The following is a 15,854-nucleotide window of genomic DNA, read 5'->3' as shown; positions in this document are numbered from 1 at the left end:
GGGTGCCTACCCCCAATTGATATATCTATAAGACAAGTCCTGCACATAAGGTTCGGGGAATATTGAGGGAGGAGGGATGGAAAGAATGTAGGACACAGAGGACCAGGAAAGTTGCTGTGGGATGTGTCTCCTAGAAATGACAGGAAAGCTATGCCCATGAAATCTCAACAATGTGGCTGCCTCAACAAAACCTGAACACTGGCAATACCAACAGGCATGTTAATGTGGAAGGGGGAAATATCACAAGCCCCACTCCTATGCAAAGGACTACAGGTAATTAATAACTGCTGAGAGAGGGAGAATTAGTCTTTCTCAGAGATGAACTCCTTATTTGGTTATCCTATACCAAGTGGTCAGCCCTCAAATCATGTACATACAAGCAATAGTAAATCGACTCAGCAGGCTGTATTTTTGTGTATATGTATATAAAAAATAATAATCAAAGAAAAAAGAGCCATGAATTTAAAATGGAGTAAGGGTGTTTGAGGGGATCAAGGAAGTAAAAGAAGTGAGTAAGTAATGTAATTACATTTGAATTCAATTTTTATAATTAAAAAAAATTCTTTCAGGGGCTGGAAAAAAATAGCCCAGTAATTAAGAGAGCCTACTGCTATTGCAGAAGAGCAAAGTTTAGTTCTTAGTTTCCACGCCAACGGGTGCACAGCTGCCTGTAAATTCTGCTCTGGAGACAGGATACCACTGATCCCAGGGACACCTGCACTCACATGTGCAGACTCCCACACAAACATATACACATTATTAAGATATAAAAATAAATCCTTTTTAAAAGTCTTCCAATATTTCTAAGTCCTATAAGGGAAGCCATCCTTCTTCCTTAGTGTATGCCTTCTGTTCTGACCAAAGGAAGAGGAGTACTTCTGGTTCCAAAGCTCGCTACAAGTACCCACCCCCTCTGTGCCTTTCTTCTTACTCTGCCTGGGCCCAGCCTTTGAAAGCAAGGTATAGGACAGTATCTCTAATGATAAATACAAAGGGCACTTGAGCAGGGAAGGAGTGAGATAGAGAGGGAGGGACTGAGAAGGCAGAAAAAAGAAAAAATAGTTCCAAAGTTTTTTGAACCTTTTAATAGAAATTGCTACCTCCTAAATAAAGGAAAGAATTAGAGAGGTTAACTAGATGGATTATGGTCATGAAGAAAAGGCTAGTTGTCTTCATATTATTTGTCTTTATACAGTTACTTCAAAAATAACTATTTCACCTAAACCAGTTTAGACTCACTATAATTTATACCAAACCATTTTCTATAATTGTCTCCAGCACTTTACTTTGTTTTATTATAGGTGCAGATAGATTCTCCTAGAAGAGGATACAGCTGGTGGAACAAGAAAAGCTTAGGGAGAGGGCAGAAAATCATTAATGAGCAGGAAGTTTTTAACAGAACTACCTATCAAATAAGGCACCTGTGCCCAAAGTATCTTTAAAAACTAAACAAGTGAACCTTGCTGTTCCCAGGACAAATATACCTCCAGTGCCAAGTAAGAACTTTCCATAGCTAAGGAAATAGACAAAAATTTGGTAAGAAAAGTATCTGTGTATATATGATTTATATATACATATAGATAAATTTATAGAGATGCATATACACAATTTCACTTAGATATGTCTGTACATATACACACTCCTTCTCTGTTTAGGATGGATATTTGGTTAGTTCCCCTCAGACCTTAAGGATTCAGACTCACCTCCAATTTGGCTGCAATCATGTAGGCAGTGGAGCCCAGGAGTTGTAGATGATCCTTCTGGCACTGTGCCTTCATCAGGTAGTGATCCACTAGCTTCACTGTCAAATACAGCGTCTCATTATTCATCTGAAAGGACGTCTGAAGGAACAAATCAGATAGGAATCTGCATAGTTTCCAAATAAACAGCCATCTCCAGACAAATCTACAAACCTTGACTGTCTGGAGCATCAAGGACAGTTCTAGCCAGTTTGTACTCTGCTAGGAATGTGGAAACTACTCCAGAAAGGTACTGACATATAGCACTAACCCCTTTAAGGACCCTGCAATTCTCTGTAATTATCCTTCAGAAAGATACCCAGCCTTACAAACTAGGCAGTGTCTGTGGGTGCCTTGATCTCTGATACTCAGATTCCTGCTTTCTTCATTTGTTAGGAACCGTAATCTCCAAGGAGATAGTATTTCTTTATATCCAAAACAGAGACAGGGCAAAAAGTCAAGTTTCTAACAGGTCCAGCTTCCTTTCTAGAAATTCTAGTAAATTCTCTACTTTGTAGAGGCAACTAACAATTATTGGTCTGTTGCCCCTTTTATCTCCCAAATCTATGTATAAAAAGACAAATCTATGTCATATTATATCATCCCATCTCCGTGTTCCATATTTAAGGATACCTGTAAAGACTTTAGGATCACTCTAATAATCTGAGATCATTGGCATATCTTAAATTCAGCTGATTAGCAATATTAGCATTTTCACAGGTACTGGGGATTCTGACATGGGCATGTTATTTTGCTTTCCACAGTATCGAAATGAATGTCCTAATACAGAAATGGGAGGAACAAACATGGTATGTACTCACTCATAGGAGGATACTAGATGTAAAACAAAGATGACTAGACTGCTACTCACAACTCCAGGGAGGCTACCTAGAAAACAGGACCCTAAGAAAGACACAGGCATCACCCAATGACAGAGAAATGGATGAGAGATCTACATGAACACCATGGACGTGAGTGGGGGTAATGAAAGACATGGTTGCAGGGAAAGAGAGCTTAGGGGAGTGGGAGATCCCAGCTGGATCAAGAACAGAGAGGGAGAACAAGGAATAAAAGATCATGATAAATGAAGACCACATGAGAATAGGAAGAAGCAAAGTGCTAGAGAGGACCACAGAAATCCACAAAGATACCCCCACAATAGACTACTGGCAATGGTCGAGAGACAGCCCAAACTGACCTACTCTGGTGATAGGATGGCCAAACACCCTAATTGTCATGCTAGAAACCCCATCCAATGACTGAGGGAACTGGATGCAGAGATCCACGGCCAGGCCCCAGGTGGAGTTCCAGGAGTCCAATTGGCGAGAAAGAGGAGGATTTGTATGAGCGAGAATTGTTGAGACCAAGGTTGGATAAAGCACAGGGACAAATAGCCAAATGAATGGAAACATACGAACTATGAACCAATAGCTGAGGAGCCCCCAACTGGATCAGGCCTTCTGGATAAGTGAGACAGTTGATTAGCTTGATCTGTTTGGGAGGCATCCAGGCAGTGGGACTGGGTCCTGTACTCAGTGCATGAGCTGGCTGTTTGGAACCTGGGGCTTATACAGGGACACTTGGCTCAGCCTGCGAGGAGGGGACTGGACCTGCCTGGACTGAATCTACCAGGTTGAACTCAATCCTCAGGGGAGTCTTTGCCCTGGAGGAGGTGGGAATGGGGGGTGGGCTGGGGGGAGAACAAGGGAATCCTTGGCTGATATGTAGAATTAAATTAAACTATAAAATAAAATAAAAATAAAAAAGAAATGGGAGGAGCTCATATAGGTGAAAAGTAATGGCTATAATCTTAAGTAGCAAATTGAAACCAGCTAATCATAAATAAATAAATAAACAGATAGATAGACAGACAGATAGATAAATAAATGATGGCAGAAATGGGAAGCAGTATCTAAGGATAATGTCTCTGTGAGAAAATGGCACAGCCAATACTTACATTGCTTCCTTCTTGTATACACATATTCCTGCATGCTAGTATTAAATGGTAACATATAAATATGAGGGTAATATATGAATGAAAATCCTGTGTGTTTTCATGTATATGAATGAGTGCACATGTAGGGAGTGAATGTACGTGCACATGTAGAGGCCAGAAGTCAACTTAGGGTATTGTCCTCAGGTGCCATCTACCTAAGTTTTTAAGAAAGTCTCTCAATGGGACTTGCAGCTCACTAATTCTGCTAGTCCAGGTGACCAGTGAGCTCCAGAGATCTGTCTTCCCTCCTCATCCTTCCAGTGCTGGGGTTACAGACACATGCTCAGCCTTTTGTGTACAGGCTGGGGCTCCACTCAGGTCCTCATGCTTGGCTGCCAGAGAGCCTTCTATCCTAGTAAATGGGGTGTAACAGAAGATGAAACTGAGTTCTTTCCTCCTATATTCTTTCTGGCTACAGCTTACAGTCCTGTGAAACCTGGTGCTAAACCATTTGTAGACAATCTGCCTCTGCGAGAATTTAATAGGTAGCAGAGCTGATTGCTTTCTTCAGCCTATTGAAAGTCAGCCCTTAATGCAAGGGGTTTAAAACAATAAATAAAAAGAAAAAAAGGTAGAGAAAAGGTAGAATGGTATATAGGAAAAATGATAAAAATTCTTGCAGCCAAAGACTAAACATTTAAAGGCCTCACAATATTACAACATAATTATAGAAATCAGAGTCACACTGTGATTTTTTTAAATTCAAAAGTAATATAAAATACTATGCAAGACTAATATAGACCTAAAACTTAGATTTTTAAAATTAGAAGCAGAAAAAGAAATGAATTGAAACATGCAAACCATTTAATCTTATCTTAGGGCAAGTTATTAGACCAGTTCTATCAAAATGCCTAGTTATCTAAATGAAGATTTATACATATAAGAGAATCACAGAGTCATTAAAAAGAGCGTGATAGATCTATACTTATAGGAAAAGATTACTTGGATTATTTTTGTGTGTGCGGTTGTTTGTTTTGAGATGGGGTCTCATTTGCCCACACTGACTTCAAACTTGCTGTGAAGCTGAGGATGGCTTTGATCTCTTGATCTCCTGCCTCCACTTCCCAAGTATAAGGATAATGGGCTTGTAGCACAACATTTATCTTGGGATCTGTGTGTTTTTAAGAAATGCAGGTATATGTATAGTAGCACAGGTCTGTGATCTCAGTACTCAGAAAGCTGAGGCAGAAGGGTTTAAGGTTTAATGTGGTGATACATTGTGTACCCCAACATATTGTATACGCTAATATACTTATCTGGGGATCAGAGGACAGAGCCAGCCACTAGATTAGACATAGAGGCCAGACAGTGGTGGTACACACCTTTAATCCTATCACTCGGGAGGCAGAGATCCATCTGGATCTCTGTGAGTTCAAGGCCACACTGGGAACAGAGCCAAACATGGTAGCACACACCTTTAATCCCAGCACTTGAGATCTCATGCCTTTGCTTGAAGAGCATGAATGCCTTTAATCCCAGGAAGTGACATGGCTGGGTGGAGAATGGTATATAAGGCGTGAAGAGACAGGAGCTAAGCAGCAGTTCAACTGAGACCCTCAGGGGTGAGGACTCAAGCTTTGAGTCTGAGGATTTGTGGAAACAAAATTGGCTGAGGAGTTGGCAAGGTGAGGTTGGCTTGTTGTGTTTCTCTGATCTTTTAGCTTTCACTCCAATATCTGGCTCCAGGGTTTTTCTTTATTAATAAGATCTTTTAAGATTCATGTTACAGTTTAAGGTTGCATGTGTATTATTGACATAAGCAAGAGATAGCAGAACCTTAACAACAAAAGGGACAGAAAATGATCTGAAAGGATACACTTCCAATGTTTAGTTGTCACCCCTAGAGAATAAGGAGTACTGAAACAAAAGTCATTTGCCTTAATCCAGCCTCTGTACTTGAGCAAGTTTGGCTAAAGTAGATTCTCTCTATAGTGAATGACAACATGTAAAAGTTGTAACCTCACCTTGTAATCAAACAACTGAGTATCAGTCAACCAAAGAAGCTGAATTTACAGCCAATCAGAAGCTGAAATCCACCAAATCATGAACATATAAGCCAAATGCCAGTAGCAGCCATCAGGTTTTACATTGTATTTACTTGTCTTCAGGTCTTATTTTGCCATCCAAATAATAAATTCCTAGAAATCAGGACTATAGTTTCTTCAGCTCTATAGATGCAGTATGTTTTTAGCATGTTTGATTTGAAATGAAAAAGACAACAACAGTTTCTCAAGGCAGCAATTCCCAGTCTTACCTGAACTTCCACCAACCAGTCCACAAGAATGGCTCTCATATCACTGGTGAGTTCCATCTGTCTGTCCATGTATTTCGTGACTATGAACTTTTCCTGGCATTGTTGAAAAAGAAATGTTAATAAACTATTCTTGTACTTCAAAATTTTAACACTTCTTTTTCATGGTTCTAACACACTACTTTCAACTTGTATCAGATGTCAGCATATCAGCGTATCCTTTTCTGAACAAGTTCTGTTAGGGTCCAAGACGATGGGGCCTGCTGAGCCAGCAGAAGGGGTTCGGGGGCCTGCTGAGCCAGCAGAAGGGGTTCAGGGGCCTGCTAAGCCAGCAGGAGGCCAGGGGGGGCATCTGTTGATTGGTTGTCCCTAAGCTGTGGTTTTCCTGAGAATTGCTTGCTCAGCTCCAGCCTCTTCTAGTTAAGGCCTGGTCCATGTCAGGGCTGCCAGGGAAGCCTTTTATGGCCCTCGTTTGGCCACCTGGTCCTTTTAGTTCAAGCTATCTTTCGGAAATGGACATATAAAATATTTAAGTGTCAGAAGAGATATTGGGGAACCCACCCATGGCTGTCAACGAATACTAGAAGAGTTGCAATACTTCTTTGCAAATCAGTCTAAAACAGAATACCATGCTGTGCAAACCAATGCTTTTTCAACTTTGATATACATATGTAGTACTCAAATGTCTTGTAAAGCTTCATACTTTGATTTAGAAAACTAAGCTTAGTTTCTACATTTATATCAAGATTTCCAATGAGACCCACCAGAGCCAATCTACTCACCTGCCTGACCCCTCAGCCACCCCACTGGCCATTCTGTGGACCATGTGGTACCCTGTGAGCTCAAACTCAGGCATGGACCCCAGAGCTAGTCTATGATCTACCCCACCCACTGTGTTACCCAAAGATCTCATGGCACCTATGAGTACAACTCCAGGTATAGACCTTTAGCCCAGCCTACATCCCACCCACCTCTACCCAAAGATGGTGTAACATTCTGTGCCCTACCTTCAGGGAGCACCTTCCACTCCCACTGAGATCCCCGCCCCTGCTACCCAAGGACTACCTGTAGAACTGGGTGAGTGAGCCCTCACAGACTTCTGAAGATCAGCCATAAGAATCTTCTAGCTACAGATGGTCTGCTCCAGGGCTCAGAAGTTGCACCTATTCCTAGCTTAAATGGGACTGCTTATGACATTCCATTTAAACATCAACGGAGTTGCTCCAGTACTGAGCTCCAAACACCGTTCAGCTGGACCACAATCCAATAAGTTGGAGCAGCAGCAAACAAAGATCCAAACACCCATGCAATGAAGGTGAGAGCCCATATCTATACCAAGGAAAACCACCAACCCTTTAACTCCAGATGCCTAGGTCGCATCACAAAAACAAACAAAAAATCCACACTGGAATCATAGACTATGAGAAATATCATGACCTTAAAGCTTCATCCCTACTGGCTAGCTTTCCTAGTTCTGAAAAGTGCTGTGCATGTTACCAGCAAAGAAAATTAATCATCAGTCTTACCCAGCTTTGAGCCCTGCAAGCTATAATAACCAATAGCAAGATATTTCCCCTGGTACAATAGTGGAGTGAATGTTACTGAAGTAACTAAACACATTCTGATTGGTTTTAAGGCCTGCTCCACAAGACAGAAGCCATACCTGGCACCATTACTGGGGCCAAAGACCAGGGGCTAGACCGACTTAAAGGAGAACCTAACTGCTCTTCTGCTGAAAGTACATAGTGCTAAATCAGCTCCTAATGACTTAATGCTATATCCATAGATTACATACATCTCTCAACCCTCATCAGAGAAGCTTCTTCTTTTAGTATAAGGCAGTTAACTGAGACCCACAACTGGTCAATGTGCCAAAAATATAACATCATGGAATGCTCAGCCCCAAATGGCTCAGGGAGGCTTGTAGAAGAGAGGGTAGAAAGACTGTAAGAGTCAGAGATGATGGATGATTACATTGAAACAGTATTTTCTAGGCACAATCCATATGAATTCATAATGGTTGTGATGGCATGCACAAAGACCCGCACAAGCTCTACCCAGACAAAATCCCAGCATGAAGGCAGGAAGTGGGCATGAAATTCCACCTCTAGCTGAGGAGCTATTGGCAATGGATAGCTTCTGGGGGAGGGAAATCCAATTTTCTTTAAGAATGTGATTCTTGGTATATCAACCACACTCCAGGGGTGGCCACGAAATATTAAGGCAACACATATTTGACTTGATGGGCTTAGAAAAAGAAGACACAAATTTGGGTGCTTCTAAGAGGAGCTGGGAAGGAGTGTGAATGTGATCAAAATACATTGACTGAAATTCTCAAAGAATTAATAAAATATGTTAACATTTTTTAAAAAAAAAAAATACTTCAGAGAAGAGAAAGAAGGCATGGAGTTGGATGGGCAGGGAGGTGGGAGGATCTGGGAGGAGATGAGGAGGGCAAACCATGACCAGAATATACTGTATGAAGTTCACATGGTAAAGTATTACATGATGCCAAGGATATATATAGCAGCCAGGAAACACAGAGACCAAAGGGGGCTATGGTCCCCAAATACCCTCTACAAGCATTCATGTGATAATTGAATCTCCTCTTATAAAACCCACCTCCTAAAGGTTATGCTACCTCCTAGTATCACCTCAAGCTAGGAACCAAGCCTTTGTGGAACATTCTAGATCCAAATAATAGCATGAGAAATCCTGGGAAAGCTGAAATTTGTTATCAAATGGGTAGAAATATGGGCATCCTGATACCTTGTCTGTGTTTGACATATGGAGTTGGTGCATTATTCTGTAAGTGAGCCCTTTATCTGAGGGATCTGATGTGAAATTTGGGAGCTCAGTGTCAGAATCTAGTCAAGCTATTGAACAGTTAATTGTGTTAGAGAAATGGGCAATTCCTGCTTTACAAAATGGTATATTAGCTTTGGATGAAAAAATCAACTCTAATCCCTAAAGAAATAAAGATTACAACTTACATTACCTTAAAAAAAGAACATATTGTATGAAAAAATCTATTTTCAAATAAATAAAATAAAAACTAGGAAACAGGAAAAAGTTCAGATTTCATCTGAAACTGCTAAGCCAAGATTTAATTAACAACAACAACAACAGAGAAGTTTCTTGGTTTCTCCAAGGTATAGATGGTCCTGAATTATTTTAACTTAATTTTTGTACTTTATGATAGATGAAAAGCAATACACATTCAGTAGAAACATAATTTCTGGCTGTTAATTTTGATCTTTTTCAGGGCTAAAAATATGTGGTTCAATCCTATCCCAACAACTGGGTAGCTTCATTAATCTACACTTTACAGTGAACATTGTGGCTGAGACCAGATATTTCAATTTATAGTGAGTTTATTTAGATATTATCCTCTTTCAATGTAAAGAAGTATCTGTATATTAGAAAAGGCATGGACTCGAAAATCAGGAAATCAATTCTCTCTAGAGAGAGTGTGAGATATTCATTCATCATATAGAGTCTTCTAAAACTTCTATTTGGTAGGTGATTTGTTCTTACATGTTTCATTGAAAAAGAGAAGAAAATTTGGAACTAATGAATGTTTAAAACAGACTTTAATTTTCAAAGGCAAAGAATATTGCACCAAATTGGAAAGTTGAAACAATGGATGTGATTATTACATACAAAGCCAGAAACATGGGGAAACAGGAAAAAGATCTCTAACAGAAGTTATTCAGAGACAAGCTATTAATGATGTTTCTATCTTAGACTGTCTGATCAGCAGTTAGATGTTGTAAGGTCATGGTCTTCATGGTAATCAGACTTTTGTTTCTATTTCAATTCTACCATGTACTATGGATGACTCTGGGTAGTTTCCCCTAAAATGTAAAAAGGAGATAATAATCTCCACCATCAAGAAATTTTTGGAAGAATTAAGATAATGTATACAAATCCTTGAACATAATGATCAGCTCACAATAAGCTACCAATCGATGTCATTCAGAGATAGTTATTTTCAACATCATTATCAGCCCTCCTTCAATTTTTAAGCTGAAGGAGAGAATGAGAAGGAAATGAGAACTAGAAATCACTGTCCACCTCCAGCAACCTACATACCCACCTCTCTCTGCCTCAAGTAAATGAAGATTTCCTTGGTATATATAGTGTTGCGTGTTAGATCCTCATCTTCCTTTTCAATACTTTCCACTGTGTCACTGTCTTCCAGTATGATTATCTGTTTAGAACAAAAGACGAAAATTTTGAGTACATGTTCCATGACATTTCCATCTACCTGGCATTCAACAGTGATTACTTTGGCAGGAGACTAGTTAGAAAGGGACAAGAGAGAGCCGGGCAGTGGTGGCACACTCCTTTAATCCCAGCACTTGAGAGGCAGAGCCAGGCGGATCTCTGTGAGTTCCAGGCCAGCCTGGTCTACAGAGCGAGATCCAGGAGAGGCACCAAAACTACACAAAGAAACCCTGTCTCGAAAAAAACAAACCAAAACAAAACAAAACAAAAGGGACAAGAGAAACTTCCTAGAGGTAGTGGAAATGTTTTGTACACGCTAATATATTCACTTGTATTGATTTGTGCATTTTTACCATATATAAATTTTAGCTTAAAAAAAGTCTCTCCTATGCCAGGCGGCAGTGGCACATGCCTTTAATCCCAGCACTCGGGAGGTCGAGGCAGGTGGATCTCTGTGAGTTCGAGGCCAGCCTGGTCTACAGAGCGAGATCCAGGACATGCACCAAAACTACACAGAGAAACCCTGTCTCAAAAAAACAAAAATAAATTCTCTCCTTCATTTCTGCCTACAAGATGCACTGGGGTAAAGGTGGAACAAAAGTTGTGGGAATGGCCAACCAATGACTGGTCCAGCCTGAGACCCATGCCATGAAAGGGAGCCCAAGCCTGACACTGCCTGGAGTACCAGGATACAGAGGCTGGATCGCCCAGAGACTTAGGATAGAACCAAATATGACTGGGAAAAAAATGTCAATGTAATGACACCTAATGATATTCTGCTATACTCATAGATTGGTGCCTAGCCCAATTGTCATTAGAGAGCCTTCATCCAGCAACTGATGGAAACAGATGCAGAGAACCACATCCAAACATTAGACAGAACTTGGGGAATCCTGCAGATGAGGGGGAGGAAGGATTGTGGGAGCCAGAGGGATTAAGGACATCAAAAGAAAACCCACAGAATCAACTAACCTGGACTCATAGGACTCACAGAAACTGAACTGAGCACCAGGGTCTGACCTAGACACTCTGCATATATGTTACAGTTGTGCAGCTTTTTCTTCTTGTGGGACTCCTAATAGTGGGAGCAGGGGCTGTCTCTGACTCTCTTGCCTGCTTTTGGGACCCTTTTCCTCCTTCTTGCCTTCTCCAGCCTTAATATGAGGGGAGGTGCTTAGTCTTACTGCAACTTGGTATGTCATGTTTCGTTGATACTCTTAGGAGGCCTGCCCTTTTATGAATAGAAACGAAGTGGATAAGGAGGAACAGGGGAAGTGCTAGCAGGAACTTGGAGGAGAAAAGGGAGGGGAAACAGTGGTTGGGGCATAAGTAATAATAATAATAATAAATCATTAAAGAAGAAGAAGAAGAAAGGAATCATCAAAAGGACATCAGGAAAGGAAGAGTTAAAAGAAAGCTTAGTTCATAATACTCATTTCACTTCACTGTCTTCTACTATTGTTCCTCAAGTTTCAAGTATTTTAGACTATCACAGATCATGCCTTGGCCCTGCAATTTGCATACTGTCCAGCAATCACTATTTGCTTAGCATATGCATGTTCTGCCCCAGGAACAAGGTACTTTCTTTACATAAAACTTTAAACGTCTCTTTTCATTACATATGTGTGTGTGTGTGTGTGTGTGTGTGTGTGTGTGTGTGTGTGTGACCTGAATGCCATGTATGTGCACCATGTACATGCAGTGCCTGTGGTGGCCAGAAGGCATTAGATCCCCCTGAAACTGGACTAACAGTTGTAAGAAGCCATGTAGGTGCAGAGAACTGAACCTGAGTCCTCTGCAGAAACATCAAGTACTCTTCACTACTGAGCCATCTCTCCAGCCCCAATTCAAGCCTCTTTTATGGCAGCATTTTTATTTTGTTATTTCAGCTCTGTCAACTGCCTTTTAACATCTCATGTTATGCCCCAATACTTAGATCTGCTCTGACTCATCTTAGTAGCTTTTTCCTGCCTCTAAACCTTTATCTAAGTTGCTTCGCTTCTAAATAGGGGATGTTTCGCCCTCAATTTGATAAATATCATTCCTTTATTTCATTCTTGTAATTTATAACTTAAATACTTCCCTCCTTGGGACACATATCTCAACACTCTTGGTCTTAGTAAGCAAAAATACTTTCTTACTGCTAAGCTTCACCACTACAAAATCAGAAATTAAAGGTATCCTACAATTTGATATGAGAGGAATATTTCAAAGTGCCTAGTAAATTTTTCCCCATCTCATGAGTAACCCCAGGGTATGAAAGATGAGAAAGAGGAGATTATGTATTACCTCTCATTAAATAAAATCAGAAGGTAACCAAAGAATTATTTCTCACTGAGTGGAGGCTCCTTCCACAATACAGTACACACTGCTTAGTTGCTTAAGCAGCACATTAAAAAAACACTTTTGAGGTATTACAATGATGGCTCAGTGGCTAAGAGCACCCAGTGCTCTTTCAAAGAACCCGAGTTCAGTTCCCAGCACCCATTCTAGGCAGCTCACAACTGACTATAACTACAGCTCCAGGAGTTTTCAATGCCTCTGTCTTACATAGACACCTGAACTCACATGCATAGACAGACAGACATACAAACACACACACATACACACACATGTGTGTGCATGTGCATATTTTATTAAAATATTTCTTACGGGCGGTGGTGGCGCACGCCTTTAATCCCAGCGCTCGGGAGGCAGAGCCAGGCGGATCTCTGTGAGTTCAAGGCCAGCCTGGGCTACCAAGTGAGTTCCAGGAAAGGCGCAAAGCTACACAGAGAAACCCTGTCTCGAAAAACCAAAAAAAAAAAAAAATTTCTTAAATAATCTCTTTGGGGGTTAGGGTTGTCAACTTATGGCAGAGCATGTGCTTTGTCCTGGTTTCAATATCCAAAACCAAATAAAAATTAGATGAAGCACCTTACCTAAATTAGATAAAATACCTTATCTAATTTAAGAAAAAAGAGAAATCAATACCTCAGGCTGTCTTCCGCCCACAGCTGACTGGAGGTCATTAGAATCAGATTCATATGGACTGGAGTTCATGACAGGACTGAACCTCTCTATACCGGGCACGATAGCACTGGAATTGTCTGTTTGGGATTCTAAAGCATTGCTGGACACACAAGGGTTATTCTCATGGTGAGAGACAAGGAATGATTTGAAAAAAGCCTCTTCATCAATAACAGTAGTCTCTTCCAAAGCTGGCATATCTGTAAAGAACAACTGGTCTGCAGCAGTGAGTCCCTCATTCAATGCCAACATCTCTGTAGACTCCTTCTCAACAGTTAATGTCTTTCTGGTTCCATCATCCTTCTCAATGTCAGGCTTATGATCAAAGGTCCAAGACTCCTGGAGGATTGCCTTCTCAATGCTGGGATTCTCTTTCAAGGCCAATGGCTCCTTCAGGCTGGCCTCTGTTTTAGTGCTAGGGTTCTCCTGCAAGACCAAGGGCTTCTCCAGAGTAGACTCTGTCCCAATTTTAGGTTTCTCCACCAATTCCAATACTTCATTCAAGAAAACCTCTGCATTACTGGGTGCTTTCTCCTGAGAGGTCAAGACTACATTCTCCACATTGGGCTTCTTCACTATGACCAGCAGCTCCTTCAGAACAGTCACCAACTCAGCTCCAGGCTTCTCCTGTGAAGCCAAGGGCCCTTTCAGAGTGGCCTCCTCCTTGATGCTGGTTGTCTCCTGCAAGGTCAAGCATTTCTTGGAGTGAGCTTCTGTGTCAGTGGACTTCTTGAGGAAAGCCTCCTTCATAGAATTATCTTGTGTGTTCAATGGCTCCAGGAGCGCAGCCATCTTGTCTATGCTGAGTTCCTCCTGAATATTTAAAGGATCCTCAGAGGCCTCCTCCTTAGTGCTGAAATACTTGTGAAGGTGTAGTAAATGATGACTAGATTCATCAATACCACCACTGCTATTCTCTTCCAATACATTCTTAAAGACAAATTCCTGCTCTAAAGCAAGGGGCCTCTCTTGGCTCGATTCCTCAGAACAAGGGTATCTGTCCTTATAAAAGAACTCTTCTTCAGAAACACTGTCCGGTGAGTTGAGCAGTGTTTTGAGGGAGTCATTTTCTCTATCAGTCTTCTCTTGCAAGTTCAAAGACTTCTGGAATTTAAATGGATCTTCATCAGCAGAACTACCAGGAAGAAATAACTCTGGACATAAAAGTAGCTTGTTACCATTTAAAGTCCCTGACTCTTGACTGGTGGTCTTCTCCTCTGAGGCCGATGGCATTGGGGTGGGTAGTTTCTGTGGAATGGAGTACTTTTCATTCAGTGAAGCCGGATTCTCTTGGAACCTAGTTACAGTTTCATTCCTAAGTGATCCAGGCTTTTTAGAGAACAAATTCTTCGGGTCATTAAACTTTTCTAGCCACTCAGACTGTGCTGGCCAGAGGGGGATTATGTGAGGAGCACACTTTTTTTTCAGTAAATCTGTATTTTCTTCCTTAAAGGGCAGTGGCTCCTTCGTCAGTGGCTCTGCTCCTGAAGTGGCTGTCTGTAATACTAGTGGATTTTTGAAATGGAACATTGTCCCTTGAGTAACAGTCTGCTGCATCTCTAAAGTTAAAGGCTTCTGGGTGGAGGCTGGCTCCTCCATGATGCGCCTTTTCTTAAAAGCTGACGCAAATGGAAAATGTGGCTCCTCCTCAATTGGACGCTTTTGTGGGGCATGGAGCTTCTTCAACTTGGACAATACCCCAGGACTAGTGTGCCTCTTTTGTAATGCAGATGGCCCCTGGAAAGGGGGCTCTTTCTCTGTGGTAGACTTCTTAAAGGTCAATGGCTCGCTAGTGACTGGCTCTTGTGCTGCAGGGTTATTGAGGAGATGTCTCCTTTTAGTGAGACCCTGCTGCTTCTTTAAAGGTGAATGCTTCTTCATGCGAGGGGCCTCTTCAATGCTATGCCACTTCTTCAAAGCCGGAGCAATGTGAAAATGCAACACCCCCTCCTCAGTGGTGGGCTTTTTCAGAGCCAAGGACTTCTCCACAGTGGACACCTCCACGTGCGCAATGTGCTTATCTGGTAATGCAGATGGCCCTTGGAAATGGGCATCTTTCTTGGTGGTAGACTTCTTAAAGGACAGTGGCTCATGTTCATAGGTGACTGGCTTAAAAGAGGGTAGCTTTTTTGTGTGGACTGCTTCAGTGGTAGTATGTTTCCCCTTAAATCCAACTGGTTCTGTTAAAGTGTCATCTTCATTATTTGTATTTTCTTGTAACACCCATGGCTTCTTAAAGATGCTTGCCTCCTCTTGAGCATTGTGTTTCTCTTGCAGTAAAGAGGGCTCCTGTAAAAAAGACTTCATGTCAGTGGTAGGATTCTTTTTCTTGAAAAATGGCTTTCTAATTACTGACTTATCTCTACTTGTTACCATCTTTAATGCTAATAATTTCTTCTTGAATGAACTCTTCCCCCGAATAGTATGCTTCTCTTCTGGAATAGCATATTTATTCTTTAAAGATAATGGACTTGAGGTGAGAGTCGCCTTCCTGGTGACAGGCTTCTTTAAATCAATCATCTGTAGATGGAAATAATAAGTAGAGTTTTAGTCTTTCCTAAACAATAGCTTCTGGTGAAGCTGCATCTCTGAAAACACATATCTCTGAAGAAAAATATGATTCCCTAAG

At 41.2% G+C, this 15,854-nt stretch overlaps 1 protein-coding gene across 3 annotated transcripts in view; it reads right to left on the bottom strand.

Moving 5' to 3' along the window:
- Ccnb3 (cyclin B3) overlaps positions 1-15,854 on the bottom strand; it is a 58,830-nt gene that overhangs the window by 9,506 nt on the left and 33,470 nt on the right. For 2 of the 3 annotated variants that reach the window (XM_059250596.1, XM_059250597.1), the window contains exons 7-10: positions 13,190-15,745; positions 10,086-10,199; positions 5,990-6,082; positions 1,704-1,841 (exon numbers count right to left, since the gene is read on the bottom strand). In XM_059250596.1, the coding sequence (XP_059106579.1) occupies positions 1,704-1,841; positions 5,990-6,082; positions 10,086-10,199; positions 13,190-15,745 (2,901 nt within the window). The remainder of the gene's footprint in view (positions 1-1,703; positions 1,842-5,989; positions 6,083-10,085; positions 10,200-13,189; positions 15,746-15,854) is intronic. The other variant, XM_059250598.1, reaches the window with a different exon arrangement.

This window comes from Peromyscus eremicus, chromosome X (assembly GCF_949786415.1).
Source record: "Peromyscus eremicus chromosome X, PerEre_H2_v1, whole genome shotgun sequence".
In the NCBI taxonomy this organism is placed as follows: domain Eukaryota; kingdom Metazoa; phylum Chordata; class Mammalia; order Rodentia; family Cricetidae; genus Peromyscus; species Peromyscus eremicus.
Note: the sequence above shows the minus strand (reverse complement) of the source record. Positions and strands in the feature narration are given on the sequence as shown.